Below are 19,139 nucleotides of genomic sequence, written 5' to 3' on the forward strand. Positions count from 1 at the left end.
CAGCTCGGTATTCATCTCATGGGCAGAATAATTGGGATCTTGTAAATATCTTGGTTATCCTAATAAGTTTGTACATTTAAGTTAATACTCAGCAGAGACAGATATGAATTGTCTGAAACACAAACAGTGGTTGTAGAGAATCAGAAATCTTCAACTTTTATTTAATAATGTATCATAAAATATAAGTCAACGTATATGAACACTGCAAAAAAGTAGATTATGCTTTAACAAGATTGTTACTAAACTTATTACAGGATACCCCAGTGCTATCCTCTGAACCAAAAGTTTTTTGACTTCCCTGAGCTAGAGGAAAGATAGAGGTAGGTCCCCCCATGCTTGAAGTACACATAACAAATAAGGCGCACACCGACCATCACAAAATGCAAAAGTCATTTGTTCTTTTATTGGCCATTGCCAGGATGCCTCAAACTCTTAACCCCCTCCCTGATGAAACAGCAAATGCCATCTCTTCAGTCACTCCCTCATTCCCTTTTCAGTCTCATTCATTTTTACTCTCAACCAGCTCCACCTTAAAGGATAATTTCTTGCGTCCTCCCACCAACCTTCATTTGGACAGTGTTTCCATCGGCTTGGAGAGATCACTTATTTAACATAGTAAGCAGATTCAATTTAAGGTTTGGTTGGGAAGATTACGCTCAAGTTTCTACATACTGTGAGATTATTCCATTGTAAATTAGGAAACATCTAATGCGTCACCACAACATTCTTCCTACACTATTTTAATAATCACATTAATCTTTTAAAATTCTTCCATTAAAACAGAAGGAATGCATGAGCACAGAAAATACTTTTTGTCAATACCTCTTAGCATAATAAATATGAGGTGACATTCCCTGAAGTTCTGCTCTGACGAGTAACAAATTATAAAGAAATAAGGTATAATCAAACATTTTCTCAAATTGCATGCATCCATGTAAAAACATTTCAAAGTGGTCTTCTTTGAGAAAACAGTGCACTCAATTCATCTTTTAAATCATTATTTGAATTCATGTGAAAGACTGCAACCAGGAATCAATGTCTGGGAGATGAGAGGTAGATGTACATTGATGTACATCATCTGTGGTGCTGGAAATAACCCTCTGTTCACTCCTTTCTGATCACTCCAGACAGCCTGCTGCCTTTTCCTCCCAGTCTCCAAGGCCCCTCACTATATCTAGTTAATCTATAACCTTCATATGTTGTATGTCCTGGTCTCTAGGACCTTAAATCGCAGATAATTTTCAAGTAAACGTGAAGCTTGTTACATTACCCATGCCTGGAGGTTAAGAAATTATGCATTTAAAACCTGTGAATTGTTAAACAGGTGATTTTTAACACAAAGCAACAACAAGCTATTTCAATCATATCATGTTCTTGACTTTATTATAGCATCCAAACACTTTATAAGTATAACTTTGATGCATCTTCATTCATTTTCCTTTCAAGACGCTGTTTGAGTTCCAACACGAGTGCATTGTTGATGTTTGAGGCCTTGCCTTTTGATTGCTGGGGGATATAGCTTCTTTTGGGACTGATAGACCCGGACACAGTTGGGAGATCCCATTTGGGCTTATTGAGTCTGCTTGGATGGGTCGATTGAGGGGGAGGAAGCAAAGGGGCTCTTGGCAAGGCCAGTGGAAGTGCAGGAATGTTATTGTTTGCGCTCATGTTCTGCAAGTGCTGGTCAGACGTGAAGGTCCTTTTTTGGGTGGTCTTCTTACTCCGGAACCACTTGGATCTGCGTGTCTGCAGTCTGAAGCCTGGCCTTCGCTTTATGATGTGCCTCACTGGGCCAACTCTATTGGACTTCTTGTTCCGCCAAAACATGACCGTTGAAATTATGACAGTCAGGAACACAAAAAAGCAAACTATTCCAGCGATCGCTCCTAAGGCTTTCATAGGATTATCTTTAGATTGCAACAAAAAGTCTCCCAAATGCCCTTTGCCAGAAGTCTGTAAAAGAGTACAAAAAGACAAGTGATTCAGTCCTAGGTTCCTCATATCTACGATATATACATAGTGCTCATGAGATAGTTTTGGACACAATTACTAGGTGTCCAAAAGACAGAATTGCTCTTCATTCCCTGGATCAGTTCATCCCCTCTGTCTCTGCTGTGTAATCTACTTGGATAGTCAAAGAATAAAGCTTGAGCCCTGATTTCAATGGAAGAAGAAGCCAAGATTTCAGTTAATATGTAAAGTTGATCTTTGAATTTTAGAAGCTTTAATTTTAAATCTTGCATCATTTTCCAACTGACAAGCAGCGTATGCATTGGCAAAGCTGTGGGAGTATGTGGGCAGTGAACAGCAGAAGCAGCAAACAAAATGAAACATTCCCATGGCTAATGCCTCGATCCAAGATATTCCAGTACGACTGCCCTATCACTTTTTCTTGTGTGTGTAATTGAACAAGTAAAGGTAGAAGCAGGATCTATGTGCATCCATACCATATAGAGCCTGGGATGAACGTGAAAAAACATGGTCGAAGCATCTGCAACTTCAGCAAGAAATGCCAAGTTTATGCTTTTTGCCTTCCTCTTGGCATACCCAGCATCTTAGAAGCCAGTTCTTGAGTTGATTTGGTTTGCAGTACGTGATGTCAAGAAATGGTGGAAAACAATGGTCACAGCAATCCCAGCTTTACTGCAGAAGTCTTGTTCTCTTCAGCAATCTGTGCCTCTGGCCAAGATATTCCAGTACAATTGTAACAATGGGATCTACACGACATTGTGGAAATTTCCACTTTCCACAACATGCAGATAAATCTTATCCTGCTCAGTAGACTAAACGCAGAAATACTGCAGGAGCTCAGCTGGTCTTCCAGCGTCCATAGGAGGTAAAGATATATTACCAATGTTTCGGGCCGGAGCCCTTCTTCAAGGTGTGAGTGAAAAAACAGGAATCTGAGGGAGAGAGGAATGGAGTTGGGAAGAGGATGGTAGAGGGATGGGGGCTGTTCTAACTGAAACTGGAGAAGTTGATGTTAATGCCACCTGGTTGGAGGATGCCCAGCTGGAATATGAGGTATTGGTCCTCAAATTTGCAGGTGGTATCAGCCTGGCAATGCATGAGACTGTGGACAGACAAGTCACCAAGCAAATGGAACACTGCGAGATTCACGCTGTTGCGGCGGACAAGGATGAAATGCTCAATGAAGCAATCTCCCAGTCTGCGAGCAGTCTTTCCAATGTAGCACAATGTAACAGTGGGAACAATGTCTACAGATTCACAAGTGAGGTGTTGCTTCACTTGGAAAGGACTATTTGGGGCTACTAAGTGGACTCTTCTTCATCAGCAGAACATGAGGCAAAATCCAGTTATCAGTGCTATCAAGACACATTTTACTATGACAATAACAAAGGCTAAGTTTGCTTTCTCCAAGTGAACTGCAGAACTCATTGGAGCTTTTGTTCAAACATGAATGAAAGAGCTGAACCCCAGAGATGACCTGGGAATGAACATGGTTGATACTGGCGCAGGATTTGACTGAGTTACAACAAGGAGACTGAGCGAAACTCATTGCTGGCTGGATTATCAGTTTGCAGTTGTGTTTAAAATGGAAAGTCTGCAGATGCTGTGATTGTCTTGCAATGCACAAAAGTGCTGGAGAAACTCATAAGGTCATCCAGCGTTACTTGCTGAGTTTCTCCAGCAGTTGCAGTTCATTGGGGCAGTGTAGATGAACATATTTGGGCAAGTACCTGAACCATATAACCATCATTTTGGGTTTGAGCCCGACATCACCTTATGGAAAAAATGTCGGCAGGCGCCTGTACTTTAGGCCCTTGCCTACATTTTTTCATACCCTGATGAAAGGCTCAAACTCAAAATGTTAGTTATGTATCTTTAACTTTGTTATATAAAGCACATTGTTTGACATGCTGAATTTCCCCAGCATTGTGTTTTCACCATTCAGAATAAGGCAAACATTTGCTTTGCACCTTGTCCACCAAGCTAAGCAGTCACTCCTTCCATCTTCCATGCCATTCTCCCAGTATTTATGAACAACAAAATGTTCTGCAGTTACTTGCCAAGACATCTTTGATGGCGCCTCTCAAACCCACAAATTGTGCATGGAAATGCCAATGTCTGCACACTTCCCTACTTATCCCACACACCTATTACCAATCTAACAGCTCCGAGAAATCTATTCCTTCACAGTCCATGGACTCAAGTGCTTCAAGAAGGCAACTCAACACAATCTCTCAAGGACAGTTTGGGATTAGCAGCCTTATGCTGATTTAATTCTCAGACCTTGAACATAGATAAGAAACCTTTTGTGCCATTCCTTAACGCAGCTAAACAGAATGGCTTAAGGTTCGGCAAGCCACATGCATCATACCAAAGACGAGCTGGATTAGATTTCCACCAGGGGAATCAAGGCACAGATAGAGAAAACTGTGGCCTAATCAGTCATACGACACTGTGAATTTCCACCATGCCTCAGGCATAGGCTCTGGGCAGTGATCATCACGGTGCAAGCTTCAGAATTCTTTCCAGTATCAGAGCTTCCCACTATCTGTTGTAAAAAAAAAACAGTATTCTGAGTGCTTCCACTGTCCAAGAAGACAGTTGGTCACATTTCCATTCATTGCTTCTGTACTCCTTTACAGACCTCCATGGTATCAATATTGGAAGAAATGGAAATGAAAGTGACTTCTGCATCCCGTCCGCTGGGCTGAGGTTAAGTGGAAATACTGTCCTCTCATTAATCTGCCACTTTTAATTGCACCGGCCTCTTGACAATTTTTCGGATGTTGCAGCTTGGATGGATTTGGGACATTTTAGCAGTTTTCCAGAACACCAGGACAGAAATAATTACTGTTACAGAAATGATGAGGATGATCGTGTTCACACAAATCTTAAATATTCTCCAGGGCTGGTTTCTTAGGCCCAAAATATAAGATTTGAGCCTTGATTTAATCTGGAAGTGTTAAAACATTAGATTTCAGTTATGCTAACAAAATCTTTGATCAAACTTATGCTCTGAGATCACTTTGTCTGATGGCGTGACATTCAGCCATTAATCATTTCCTGACATCTGCTTCAAGGCAATCTACTAGTTAATTATAAAATTATCAATGACATTCAGTCAATAAGTTAACAAGCAACGGTTTGATAATTACATTTACTCCTCCATTCAAACTTTATTTGCGTAAAGATATATTTAGTCACACTTCACACTCAAATGTTTGGTGGCTTGACTAATTGTCTCAATGTGTCCGAGGTAGGGACTTGCTACTTCTATGGTTCAGCTTTGCATCTCCCCACACAACCCAGCACCACCAACCCACTTCCTCAACAAACCTCCACAACTCTCATGGGTAAATGTGGAAGAGAAAGAACATAGAATCTTTGAGGAGAGCGTTTGTCCATTCACAATCAATTACCGTCTCAATGTGGTCAAGATGAATGAGATGATTGTGGACTTCAGGAACATCAGGGATGACCACCTTCCTCTACACATTAATAGCTCAATAGGTCATATACATTGAATGGTAGACAATTGAGGAGTGCAGAGCAACAAAGGGATTTAGGAGTTATGGTAAATAGTACCCTCAAGGCTAATACTCAGGTAGATGGTGTGGTGAAGAAGGCATTTGGAATGTTGGCCTTCATAAATCGGAGTATTGAATTCAAGAGTAGGGAGGTTATGATGAAATTGTACAAGGCATTGGTGAGGCCAAATTTGGAGTACTGTGTACAGTTTTAGTCACCAAATTATAGGAAAGATATAAACAAAATAGAGAGAGTGCAGAGAAGGTTCACGAGAATGTTGACCGGATTTCAGGGTCTGAGTTACAGGGAAAGGTTGTGCAGACTGGGGCTTTTTTCTCTGGAGCGTAGAAGATTGAGGGGGGACTTGATAGAGGTGTTTAAGATTTTAAAAGGGACAGACAGAGTAAATGTGGATAGGCTTTTTCAATTAAGAAAGGGGGAGATTCAAACTAGAGGAAATGGTTTAAGATTGAAGGGGGAAAATTATAAGGGGAACATGAGGGGAAATTTCTTTACACAGAGGGTGGTGGGGATGTGGAATGAGCTTCCGGCAGATGTGGTCGAGGCGGGATCATTGGTTACATTTAAGGAAAGACTGGATCGTTACATGGATAGGAGGGGACTAGAGGGGTATGGACCGGGTGCTGGTCAGTGGGACTAGGAGGGTGGGGATTTGCTATGGCATGGTCTAGTAGGGCCGAACTGGCCTGTTCTGTGCTGTAAGTGGTTATATGGTTATGGTTATAGTGGAGAAAGTAGAGAGCACCAAGTTCTTTGAAGTTTACTTAAGAAGTGACGTATTAGGGACACAAAACATTTCCTCCCTTGTTAGGAAGGCGCAACAGCGACTGCACTTGCTGAGAAGACTGAGGCGAGCAAGGCTACCGGCAATCATCCTGTCAACTTTTGACAGGAGCTCTATGGAGAGCGTCCTGGCTGGCTACACCACAGTGTGCTATGGTTGCTGCAGAGAAATCAATTGGAGGTCAATCCACAGAACCATATGAATGGCAGAGAGGATCACTGGAGTCTCCCTCCACACAAATTCCCCCTTCCCCATCCTACCCCTCCTGGGATCATCGTAGAAATTTGCACAATTGAATAAAGTCACAATGAGCTGGATTTTCCAGTTTGAAGCTTGGAATGTTCAGAGGGGAAAATAGAATTTCCTTGATCATTTTACCAAGCTCTTCCACTTTGCTTTAAAGAATTGACAAATATGGGGATGTGGAGACAAAGCACATGACCTTTCTGTACATAAATAAGTGGACAATAATGGAATACAAGGGGCGACATGGTTAACATAGTGATTAGAGCAACAGCGTTCTCTGTAAGGAGTTTGAATGTTCTCCTCATGTTTGCATGGGTTTCCAACAGTGTGCTCCAGTTTCCTCCCACCCTTCAAAACATACAGGGATTGTAGGTTAATTGGGCGGCATGGGCTCATGGGCCAGAAGGGCCTGTTACTGTGCTGTATAACTAAATTGATATTAAAATTTAAATTCTCTTAATGAGATGCATTGTTTCATAACGTGCAGAAGTGTTGATTAACAATGGTAGAAGAAATGTATCAGAGTTGCTGTTGTTTTGCCTGTGAGTATCTGAGTTAAAAAGATGCAGACCTGCCTGTAAATGGACAGGAGACCACTGGGAATACCAGGTGCAGAAGGATTGCTGTCCGGGATATTAATATTCCAGCAAGCAAATGGAAAGCATGCCCCAACAAGAAGCTCATTTTCATCACATGGGCTTAAAACCAGCTAATGCATGCAGACACTGATGGAAATGTTCCGTTAGTCTGAGTCTGATTCTGATCAGGTGGTTGCAGAATCACACATAAAACTTTGGGAACATACACTTACCTCCTCCGTAATATCAATTCGCACCACTGCAGTTGTGCTGAATGAAGGAGAGCCCCTGTCCTTAGCTTGCACTACCAGTGACCATTGACAGTCCTTGGTTTTGGTGATGTTGTGGATGACCTCCAGAGACCTGATGTAGGACTTCAACATTATCTCCCCCGTGGCTTGGTCGATGTCGAAAACATTGGCTGGATCTGCTTGCATTATCGAATAATCAACAATATTATTCGGTTCTTCTGCATCCTCATCTTTGGCCTGTGTTAAGAGTTAGATGCAGGTGACACAGCCAGTACCTCTTTCTAAAACACACACCAAGAGCAAGAAACCCTGGCAAATTTCTACAGATGTATAGTGTAAAGTGTGCTAATCAGCTGCATCTGGTGTGGGGTCACCAAAACCCCTGAGCAAAAAGCTCTGCAAAAGGGAGTGGAGACAGGCCAAAACATCACAGGCAAAACCCTTCCCACGATCGAGAAAATCTACGGAGATGCTGCCGTCGGAGAACAGCAACAATCATCAGGGATCCATACCACCCAGCACATGCTCTGTTCTCGCTGCTACCATCAGGAAAGAGGTCTCGGTGCCACAAGATCCACACCACCAGGTTGAGGAACAGTTGCTCCCCCTCCACCATCAGACTCCCCAACAACACACTCAATCAGAGACTCATTTAAGGACTCCTACTGTTACACTTTATTGAATTTTTTCTCTCTCTATTGTATAATCAGTTTCTTTATTTGTTCATGTGTAGGTTGAGTGTACAGGATTTTTTTTGCACTACCAATAAGTGGTAATTCTGGCTCGTCCCCATGTAAAAGAATGTGATGTCACATGTGTTCTAAACCTGAGGTTGGGGTTCAGAAGGTTTAGCAGATTTAATTGAGTTATAAGGGGCCTAAATAGAGTAACTGAGAAAGACTTGTCCTCGGAGGTGAAATTTTAACAAAATTGGGGTATTGATTTAAAACAAGTGGTGAAATGATTAGATGGAGACAAAGATAACATTTTCTGCCTGAGATGGTCTGGAACTCTGAAAGGAAGGGAGAGGCCGAAACATTTCAACAGAACTTGTGTCCTGGAACCTGCAGGGCTATCAACCTAGTGCTGGGTTAGGCAGGGTAACCGTCTTTCAACTGGCACAGGTAGGATACTTCCTTCTGTGACATAAATTGCCTAGGATTTTAAGACAGTGATGCCAACAGTACATGTGACACAGTTGGTGGTGAATCTTTCTCATCGACGCAGAGGTTAGTTAGTCGCGGTCACATACTTAACTTCGTCAGGAGTGGTGCCGGCCGCTGCCAATGATGTAAGCGATGCGACGTGCGGGAGTAATAGTGCGCATGCGCGGGTGTGCTAAGTGTCAGTTTACTGGTGATGAATCTCAGAGGAGGAGAGTGAGAGCATCAGGATCACCCATGTGGCAGTGAGTCAATGAGAAGGTCAGAGGAGTTAGGCTGGGTGATGTTTGGGAAGTTGAAGGATGTTGTGTCTGGTGAATAATGAAAAAGAAAGTCGACTTCATGATCTGCTGGGAGAAATGAATGAGTGTATTCTTTATTTCTTCGTAAGCTGTGGTGAATCAGTGCTGTTACATGTTCTACTCACTCCAACCACCCACCAAAACTGTGCCACACAGTAGATCAAAGAATGAGAGAGGCTCTCCTATGTTCCCTGCCGCTTCGGATGTCCTCCTGCAAGAGGACAATTTTCACTTGGCGCACACAAAAGTTGCATGACCCATATTTTATGTCTTCAATTTTTGCAACCCAAAGTAAATCACAGAAGGTAGTTTGTTTGATCATGATGGTACTTCAAACATTTTTGTTTGTGAATTATTTATCATGGGAAATGTGGAGGTGATTACCCAGACGATGTCATTCAGCCTTCGTGCATATCTGAGTGATGGGGTGTAGGGAGGGTGGATGAAAATGTGGGGAGAATGAGGGTGCCTGAGACTTTTGCCCTCTGATCTATTTGTGAACCAGGATACAACATGGGAAATAGATGATCTCCTGTGGCTTACCTCAACTTTTACGGGTGATCCAATGATCATAACCTTGTTCAAAATGTTCTCGTTAAATTCTGGGTAGTGGTCATTGACATCGAGAACTGTGACAAAGACCTCTGCCAAGCTGTGTTTCCCTTCCACATCGTCTGCTTTAATGTGGAAGTTGTACTTAGATTGTTCTTCAGCATCCAGCACTGCCCAGGGCTGAGTGTAGATAACTCCTGTGCTTGGCTGAATTAGAAATCTGTAAAGTAAGAGTTCAGAAAAATAATGGTGAAATAATGAAGGGCTAAAGGCCTGTTTCTGTGTTGCAGCATTCTCTGGTTCTTGACTTCTCTTCACTCCCTCCAACTTGGTGTACAGCAGCTGCACAGGCGGTGGTCTGTTGGTCACTCAAGGCGAGGAACCCACTCAGCCTGTGGACTGCTGGAGACTGCGGTCAAGGGACTCGCACCAGGCTGCGGGTTGCTGGAGCCTGGCTGCAGGGGTGCTAGGCTGCAGGGGTGCCAGGTATCGGAAGCGGGATGTGGGATGGTGCAAATGGCGCTGAAGGGTTCCTAATCGTGGAGGTTTGGATCTGGAGTGCAGGTTGGCGATGGTTTGGACTGGACTCCGTGTGGCTGGGGAGGTTGTGTGGTGCACTGGAGGCGATTCCACGGACACTCAGTGACTCTGGGGGAACTCTCTTTTACTTCTCTTTCTCTGACAGTAAGAAGTGCTTCAGGCAATTTCTGCCGATGACGATTTTGTCTGCCTTACAAAAGGTAATTTTGTGTAATATGACACTATTTATTATATGACAATAAATTGAATCTTGTATCTTGAAGGGGGGCATCTACAAATGTCACTGCAAAATTACCTCAAGACCGTCTCCTGAAACTGTAACCTCTATCACTCAGAATGTCATTCTAGGATGGCGACACTGCTGGATCTGCTGGACTGGCAGCGCTGCCGTTGGTACAGACCCACCGGGAGTGAGGGAGCAGAGAAGCAGTGCTCCTGTGGGGTCCAGCTGCCCAGTCGACTGCTGTCAGCTCCAAATGGGCTTTGAATGACCCATTGAGGGAGCTGACGGGGGGTTTTTTATTTGAAATCCCACGAATGCATCTGTGCCCAAGATGGCGACACCTATTAATTGGCAAGCGGCCACAATTTATTACTATGACAATAAATTGAATCTTGAATCTTGATCTTGAATAGGAAGTTGTGCAAGTTTGATGCTATTGAACCCTACCTGCAATTCAATCAGTGCTTTAGCAGAATTTGTTTATATTTTAAATTTTGACATATAGTACAGTAATAGACCCGGCCAGCCCATGAGCCTGTACTGGCCAAATACCTCAATTAACTTACAATGGTGGGAGGAAACTGGAGCACCCGGAGGAAAGTCATGCAGACACGGGGAGAACATACAAACTTCTTACAGGCAGCGCCAGATTTGAATCCCTGTCTTTGGCACTATAACAGCATTGCGCTAACTGCCTCGCTAACCGTGCCACCCGGCTGCCATTCATTACGCGAACCATGCCACCTGGTATGAAATTATTCTGTAAATCCTCAAGACCCTCCTCATATTACTTACAGATCTGCTCCTGCTCCGTATATCGAGTACTCGACGTCTCCCCACATTTCTGAGTCAGGGTCCTTTGCCTAAGAGGGATAAAAGCAAACCTGAGTCCTGTTTATATCATTGTTTATTTGATTGGTGTTGAGCGCATCGAAAGAATCAAAGACTTGTTGATCCAAACCAAGGCTTTTATTAACTAGAAGACTGGAGCATATCACATGTAGGTCGACAAGTCCAGAATGACCTGGTCTGGCCAGGAGCAACACTTTAAGACCTGCCAGTAGGCGTGGCTACACTCTCAGCCAATCACAGTCATCCTACACTACAATCTGTACATATACACATTGGTGATAGAATCTGTACTATCACAATTGGTTATCTACTGGTCTACTGTAAAAGAAAAATAAGGAAGAAAGTCTTCAGATAGCAATAGCTTGAATTATTTGAACTGTTCAATTATTTCACACTCCATTGCCTTGTAATACTAACAGGTAGAAGTAATACCCCTGAGAAACGCACTGATTTGAGAGGCGCTAACAGAGAAACATGAAAGCAGAATTGATTTAAACAGTCATTTTGCCTTTTGCATTGGAACTCTCTTCCTCACAGGGTCTTGCAATATTTTTAAGGTAGGTTGGATGGATTTTTGATAAATAATGTACTCGAGGCACCAACTGCTGGGATATAATCTTGAGAGCACACTGATAAGCTGGAGGGATAGTGGATCAAGCAGCATCCATGGAGAGAAATGCACAGTTGATCTTTTAGATTGGGGCCCCTTCGCAGTATCACAATATATAAGAGCAGTAGGCCAATCAGCCCATTGGGTTGGCCCTGCTATTTAATCAAGAGCTGAGCTAACTACGGAAAAGTTACCAATAAGAGAGATAGAGTGCAGAGATTTACTTGGATGTTGCTCGGACTTCAGGAACTGTGTTACAGGGAAAGGTTAAACAGGTTAGGATTTTATTCCCTGGAGTGTAGAAGAATGAGGGGAGATTTGATAGAGGTATTTGAGACAGAGTAAATGTAGATAGGCTTTTTTCACTGATACAAACCAGAGAACATGGGTTAAGGATGAAAGGGGAAAAGTTTAGGGGGAACATGAGGGGGTTCTTCTTCACACAGAGAGTGGTGGGAGTGTGGAATGAGCTGCCAGCTGAAGTGGTGAATGCAGGCTCAATTTTAACATTTGAGAAGAATTTGGATAGGTACATAGATGGAAGAGGTATGGAGGGCTATGGACTGGGTGCAGGTCAGTGGGACAAGGCAAGATTCAGCACAGACTAGAAAAGCTAAAGGGAACTCCCTGCCCTTCTCCCCGTAACCCTTGATGCCCTGACTAATCAAATACCTGTCAATCTCTGCCTCAATGACCTCACTTCCACAGCCACCTGTGGCAACAAATTCCACAGACTCATGGCCCTCTGCATCCTGAAATTATAGCCTCTTGTCCTGGACTCTCCGACCACGAGAAACAACTTTGTCACATCTACTCTGTCCAGGTCTTTCAGCATTCGAAATTGAGGTCCCTCCTCTCCTTCTATACTCCAATGAGTACAATCCAAGAGTTGACAAATGATCCTCATATGCTAACAGTTTAATTCCTGGTATCATTTTAGTAAATCTTGTGATCTTGTTCCCCTTGTGTTCTCAACGGGGCTATTAAGCCCCTTTCTGGAGGACTCAGCACATTTAAGTAAAAGCCTTGCTTTCTTTTCGCCTCGATAACATAAATATTTTAAATGTTTTTTTGTAATGTACAGGTGTTCCTCTACTTACGATGGCTCGACTTACAATTTTTCAAAATTATGATGGTAATGTTGGTGTGACCGTCATTATTGGATATCCTCAATATGGCTGGAGCTATATTTTTTTACTAAATATTGTTTTTTTCAGTGTGGAACAAAAGGCATCCAACATTTAATTATAACATATGCTTTGTTTTAGATAAATTTGCCCAGCTGTAGACTATGGTAGGTGGTATGGTAAGCACATTTAAGGTAGGTGCGCTGTTGTTTCTTGACACAATTTTTCCACTTATGATGGGTTTATCTGAACATAAGTAGAGGAGCTCCTGTATTCAGTAGGAGAGAAGTAAGGATGAAACCAAAACTTGACTCTTCACAGGGAAGGGGAGGGAGGCCCATAAACTTTGAGCAGAGTCCTTAGGGGGCCACAGCCGAAAAAAGGTTGAGAAGGACTGCTTTAGATAGCAGCACCCCACATTATAGAAATACCCCAAGGCCATTCACCGAAGAATTATAGACTGGCTCAACAAGCATAGGCAGGATTGATGAGTGAAGCTGAGAGTGAATTCAAGCACAGGGTTTTGGATGAGCATCTTTATGCAGGTTGGAGATTAGCCAGGGGAGTGTTGTATCACTGATAAAATGTGAGATATTCACTGGGATTTCTTTTGGAAAAACTGGCAGAGAGCAGCTGATATACCTGGTGCTATTTTTGAGAAGATACAATGGTGAATATGTGCAAGAATTCATAGCAAACTTTAACTGAAAGTGGGTAAGGACTCTGATTAACCTCAAGCTGACTGAATATACCAGACCCAGAAAGTAGACCAAAAATTGGTTGGTGGTTAACAAATAGGGATGTAAATTTCAACTTCATTTAACTGCCAACAAATAAAGCCAACACTTGTAACAGTCCTTCTATCACAAGTCCACCACAATCTCCATCAGCACCAGAGCACCGCACGTTCTTTGCCCCCTGCTCTACTCACTTTAGACCCATGACCCACAAAGTCAATGATGATACCATGGGAGAGGGTTGTTTATAAAGTGGCGAGGAGTCAGCATATTGGAGGGAGATTGAAAACTTGGCTGAATGATGCACAAATGACAACCGCACACTCAATGTCACCAAAACCAAAGAGCTGATTGTTGACATCAGAAGGGAAAGCCAGAGGTGTATGATCCAGTGATCACTGGGGGATCAGAGGTGGAGAGGGAGAGAAAATGTTAAGTTCTTGGGATCACTATATTGAGGTATCTTTCCTGGATCCAACACACCAATGGGATCATGAAGAAAGCATGTCAGTGCCTCTACTTCCTCAGGAGATTGCAGAGGTGTGGTGTAACACCGGAAACCCTGGAAGATTATTACAAATGCGCTGACCAGCTGCATCACAGTCTGGTGTGGGGACACCAATACCCCTGAGTGTAAAGCCTTGCAAAAGGTAGTGGACACAGCCCAGGGCATCACAGGAAAAACACTCCCCACTGTCAAGAACATCTGCAGGGAAAGCTGCCGTCGAAGAGCAGCAGTAATCTTTAAGGATCCACACCACCCAGCACACGCTCTGTTCTCATTGCTGCCATCAGGAAAGAGGTCTAGGTGCCACAAGAGTCGCACCACCAAGTTCAGGAACAATTCCACCATTGGACTCATCAACAACAAACTCAATCAGAGATTCATTTAAAGATGGTTACTTTTGCCCTTTATTGATTTCTTTTTTTCTCTCTGTATGGCACAGTTTGTTTACATTTCTTTATTTGAGTAGTTTTTTTAAAACTACTAATAAGTGGTAATTCTGCCTCGCCCACAGGAAAAAGAGTCTCAGGGTTGTATGTGATGTCATGCATGTACGTTAACAATAAATCTGAAATCTACCACATAGTTCAGATCAAGCCAACTTGGAGCCACACCTCACTCTTCTGAAAGGATTAACTGACTTTTACCTGTAGGGCTATCCATTAATTTATGAGAGGCTCTCAAAATTACTGGATTGAAACACACTTACTGATACACAGATGACAGGTGATCCCCCAGGTGAGTTTTCAGGAATCCGTGCGACATAGAGTTCTGAAGTGAATGCTGGAGTATTGTCATTTGTGTCCAGTATATGAATAATAATGTTGGCTGTGGAATTGAATTGTTCTGGAGTATCAGATTCAACAGCAAGGAGCTACGGAGTGAAAAAAAAGCATTTTCATTGAAGGTGGGAGATCAATGATAAAACTATGTTAATAATTGGCCCAAGGATCTTGAGACTCATACCTTAAAAGTAAACATTGGGAATTTCTCATAGTCGATGGCAGTTGAGTTCTCTACTATTATTGTGACCTGGGCTTCACCGAGGACGGTTTGGGGAATAACTCGGAATATTCCACCAGTTCCCACCGACCTGAGGTTAAATTGTGCATTTGGCCCCTGAAACAGAAATGAAGATTGATTACAGAGTAGTTCATTCTCATTAGTGGTGCACAGATACTGTTCTGAGGAAAACCTTTGGCAAAATCTTATCTCTATTGTTTCCTGGAATGGAAGTGAATTTTCAAGATCTCTCCAGTCAGACCTGTCAGTACATGTCGTGTAAATTTTTATATCAAATGTTTGTGAAACTAACAGATAGTTAATTTGAATCATTTAGTTAACAAATGGGAGCAGGAGGGAGACAACCTGCACTCCCATGCCTGCCCCAACTTTGTGTCCTCGTCTGTCTCTTATTTTCTTTAACTCCCTTGTTATCCAAGAATTGGTTAATATAGGGCAGTGGTTCTCAATCTTTTTCTTTCCACTCACATACCACTTTAAGTCATCCCTATGCCATCGGTGCTCTGTGATTAGCAAGGGATTGCTTAAGGTGGTATGTGAGTGGGAAGGGAAGGTTGAGAACTACTGCTCTAGACCCAATTGTTACTGAAATATTTTGCTTGAGAAAGATTGTCATTGGGCCATTTCCTTTGGAGTTCTGAAACCGTGTGCAAAACAAGTCAATTAGATACAATTAAAACAGTGGTTTTCAAACTTTTTCTTTGCACCTACATACAACCTTAAGCAACCCCTTACTAATCACAGAGCACCAATGGTGTAGGGATTACTTAAAGTGGTACGTGAGTGGAAAGAAAAAGGTTGAGAACCACTGATATAGGGTACAGATGTGTTAATATTCACAATGCCTTTGCAATAATAATTATACCTGCGATTCAGCTCTCAAACTGATTGTCAATGAACAGAATCTAAAATGGCAAATCTAAGTTAGATATCTGAATTTTCCACAGCAACAGACCAGAGAGGGGCTCAGTGGCTGAGGGGCCCATACAGGGCAACTTGCGGTTGGGGAACCCACATGGGCTGCAGGCTGGCTCATGGAAACCAGGTATCTAAGCAGGGATTCGAGAGGGTGCTGAGGGAAAGAAGGGCTCCTAAAGGGTCCCAGGTACTGAAGGGTTCCCAGGTACTGAAGCTTGGGCAGCTGATGAATCGAACAGGAGTCCGTGCGGCTGCAGAGGCTGCAGGAGCGCTGGAGACAAATCCAAGGACACTCAGTGACTCTGAAGGGACTTTCTTTTGCTTCTCTTTCTCTCTTACTGTAAGGGGCGTCGGGCGATATTACAGCAGGCAGAAAGCAATTTTGTGTAATATTACATGTTCTGTACTATTCCATGACAATAAAGGAATCTTGATTATTTAAAAAGACCTGGAGAAGCATCACAAGAACCCCAACCATAAATTTCAGTCATTCTCTGCCAATTGGAATATGGTGTTAAACAAGAAAATCTGCAGGCTCTAGGGTCCAGTGCTGTAGGAAGTAACCAATATTTTGGGCCTGAGCCTTTTGTATGGGATATCTTTGCTTCCACTTTGTATCTCAGCCTAGTTTGGAAAGGGAAGTAATTTCATCACTCAAGCTGATGCTAACTTTGTGGGAAAACTTTCCCGACAGCAATGGAAATAAATGTCAGCGATAATGTGGCCTTTTCAATGTGAACTGCTTTTCTGAATGTACATAATTCCTTGAATAACAGAACAACATTTTTTAAAACCAGTAGATGGCAATATATCCATGAAATAATTTCAGGATTTTTTTGTTCCATTAGCTCTGCCGACTTTATAATCCTCCATATGCTTGCGTAAGATGACATAATGACGCTTTTGTTCACAGTGTTGCAGTACCTAGTTTAGTCCATGAAACAGTTACTATTAGGGTGGTATGGTTAGTGTAGCACAGTGGTTCTCAACTTTTTTCTTTCCACTCACATACCACTTTAAGTATTCCCTATGCCATCGGAGCTCTGTGATTCGTAGGAATTGCTTAAGGTACTACATGGGTGGAAAGAAAAAGGTTGAGAACCACTGGGTAGCTGTCACCATAATACTATTATAGCGCCAGCAACCCAGATTCGAATCCCACGTTGTCTGAAAGGAGTTCGCCCTGTGACCACGTGGGTTTCCTCTTGGCGCACCGGTTACTTTCCACTCTTCGAAACATACGTGGGTTATTAGGTTGGCACAGGCTCTTGGGCAGGAAGAACCTGTTACTGTGCTGGATGTATAAATTTAAATTAAATTATAAAAAGACCAACCTGATCAGAGTCATTCACTGTTATTTTCAGACCACGGAGTATCTCTCCCTCAGGTGGATGTTCCTGTATTGTCATCTCAAATTGTGACTGGGGTCCGTGTTCACCATAGAAGGTAGGTTGATGATTATTGAGATCTACCACTTGGATTGTGACCATGGCTGTCATAAACACCAGCGTGTCAACGTCTGGGTTAACTTCTGAGGCCTTGTACAAAACACAGTGAAGATTTTTATTGAGTTACATCCCAAGTGCTCATGTTTCACTTGTGAGCAGTTAGTGTGACAAATTCAAAGGTGAAATGAGAAGAAACGTAATGGTGGTGAAACTCAGTGGGTCAAACTGTGTACTTTATAGAGCAAGGATAAATGTACATAACCAATGTTTCATGCCTGACCCCATCATCAAGGTACGATACAGGCCGACGCCCAAACAAAATGGTGGTGGGGAAGGGGACAAGGGGAGAGCACAGCTCCACAGGCAGGAGTTAATAGTTGGATCAGGGAGGGAGGGCAGCAAATAAGGTGGGGGGAGAGTTCTGTGAATGGAGAGTGAAGGGGGTGGAGAGCTGGAGGAAAGGAGACAGAGGATGGGGAGGAAGGGAGAACAAGGAGTGGGCTAGCAGAAAATGGAGGTCGATGTTAATTCCATCCAGTTGCAGAGGGCCCAGATGGGAAATTAGGTGTTGCTCCTCCAAGTAACATCGACCTCCAGTTTCAGCTACACATTCCCCTCACAAACCGTGCCCTACCCGCCCTTGGTTCCATCCAACCTGAAGTCTCCACATCAACCTCCTCTAGCCATCTCTAGCCTTACCCTGTATGTCATCTCCCTCCACCTGACACCTATTTTTCTCCTCTCTCTCTCTCTCTCTCTCTCTCACTCTCGCTCTACTTTAATCTGACACCTGCCCATCAATTGCCTCTGTCTGTCATCCTCACCCCCTCCCTGGTTCACCAATCCCCTACTCATTCCTGTCCACCCCTCCCACTCTGTCCTTATTACACTGGCCACTCGCTCTCGCTCCCGACCCAAAATATCGACCACTCTTTATCTCCCACTGATCCTGCTCGACCCCGCTGAGTTCCCCGGTCGATTGTATATTTCTCAGGAACAAACTGAATTGAAAGTATAACATCAGTGCCAGTTCTGACTCACCTGAACTAACAGTTTGTAAAGATCCTTCTGAAGAAGTTCTGTAGATTGCAGAAGAGTAATTATCCCACTTGTACTATTTATTTCAAATGATCCATCATTTCCTGATAACAAACAGCAAAATAAAAGTTAACTGTACCCAAATTATGAAGTTAACATCACAGAAATAAAAGCAGAAATTGCTGGTAATTCTGAGGCTCCATCTGTGGAAAGGGGGGGGGGGGGGGGGGGGGAAATGGGATGGAGTTAATTTGAAGGAGGAGGGATGACGCTGTTAGCGTCGTGGTTAGCGCCACAACGTCAGTGATTGGAGTTCAATCCGGCGCTGCCTGTCAGGAGATTGCACGTTCTCCCTGTGTCTGCATGGGTTTCCTCCTGATGCTCCGGTTTCCTCCCACACTCCAAAGACGTACCAGGGGCTTGAGGTTCAATTGGGTGCAAATGGGCAGCACGAGCTCGTGGGCCAGAAGGATATGTTACTGTGCTGTACGTTTAAAAAAAATCGACAGTAAAATCCCCAATATCCTGAATTCAAGCAATGGGCAAAAAAATGTAGAAAATAAATAGGTAAAAAATACGAAAGTTTAAAATTGCCCCCCCCCACCCAGTGTTAGTTTGCCAATCCCTGCAACATGCAATCTCAAGCAACCACAAGTTCACTTATCCTGCATCTACCAATCCCCATAAGTGGTGGATGCCATAGGTTATACTACTCAGCATAA

At 43.1% G+C, this 19,139-nt stretch overlaps 1 protein-coding gene across 4 annotated transcripts in view; it reads right to left on the reverse strand.

Moving 5' to 3' along the window:
* Positions 1 to 19,139, reverse strand: part of cdhr1a (cadherin-related family member 1a) — a 123,730-nt gene that overhangs the window by 53,360 nt on the left and 51,231 nt on the right. For 2 of the 4 annotated variants that reach the window (XM_069885439.1, XM_069885438.1), the window contains exons 11-17: positions 18,421 to 18,521; positions 17,266 to 17,469; positions 14,957 to 15,109; positions 14,700 to 14,864; positions 10,955 to 11,022; positions 9,388 to 9,616; positions 7,362 to 7,616 (exon numbers count right to left, since the gene is read on the reverse strand). In XM_069885439.1, coding sequence (XP_069741540.1) covers positions 7,362 to 7,616; positions 9,388 to 9,616; positions 10,955 to 11,022; positions 14,700 to 14,864; positions 14,957 to 15,109; positions 17,266 to 17,469; positions 18,421 to 18,521 — 1,175 coding nt within the window. Of the gene's footprint in view, positions 1 to 1,366; positions 1,954 to 4,215; positions 4,925 to 7,361; positions 7,617 to 9,387; positions 9,617 to 10,954; positions 11,023 to 14,699; positions 14,865 to 14,956; positions 15,110 to 17,265; positions 17,470 to 18,420; positions 18,522 to 19,139 lie in introns of those variants that run through there. The other 2 variants (XM_069885440.1, XM_069885441.1) reach the window with 2 other exon arrangements.

The sequence above is a fragment of the Narcine bancroftii genome, chromosome 6, assembly GCF_036971445.1.
Source record: "Narcine bancroftii isolate sNarBan1 chromosome 6, sNarBan1.hap1, whole genome shotgun sequence".
Classification (NCBI taxonomy): Eukaryota; Metazoa; Chordata; class Chondrichthyes; order Torpediniformes; family Narcinidae; genus Narcine; species Narcine bancroftii.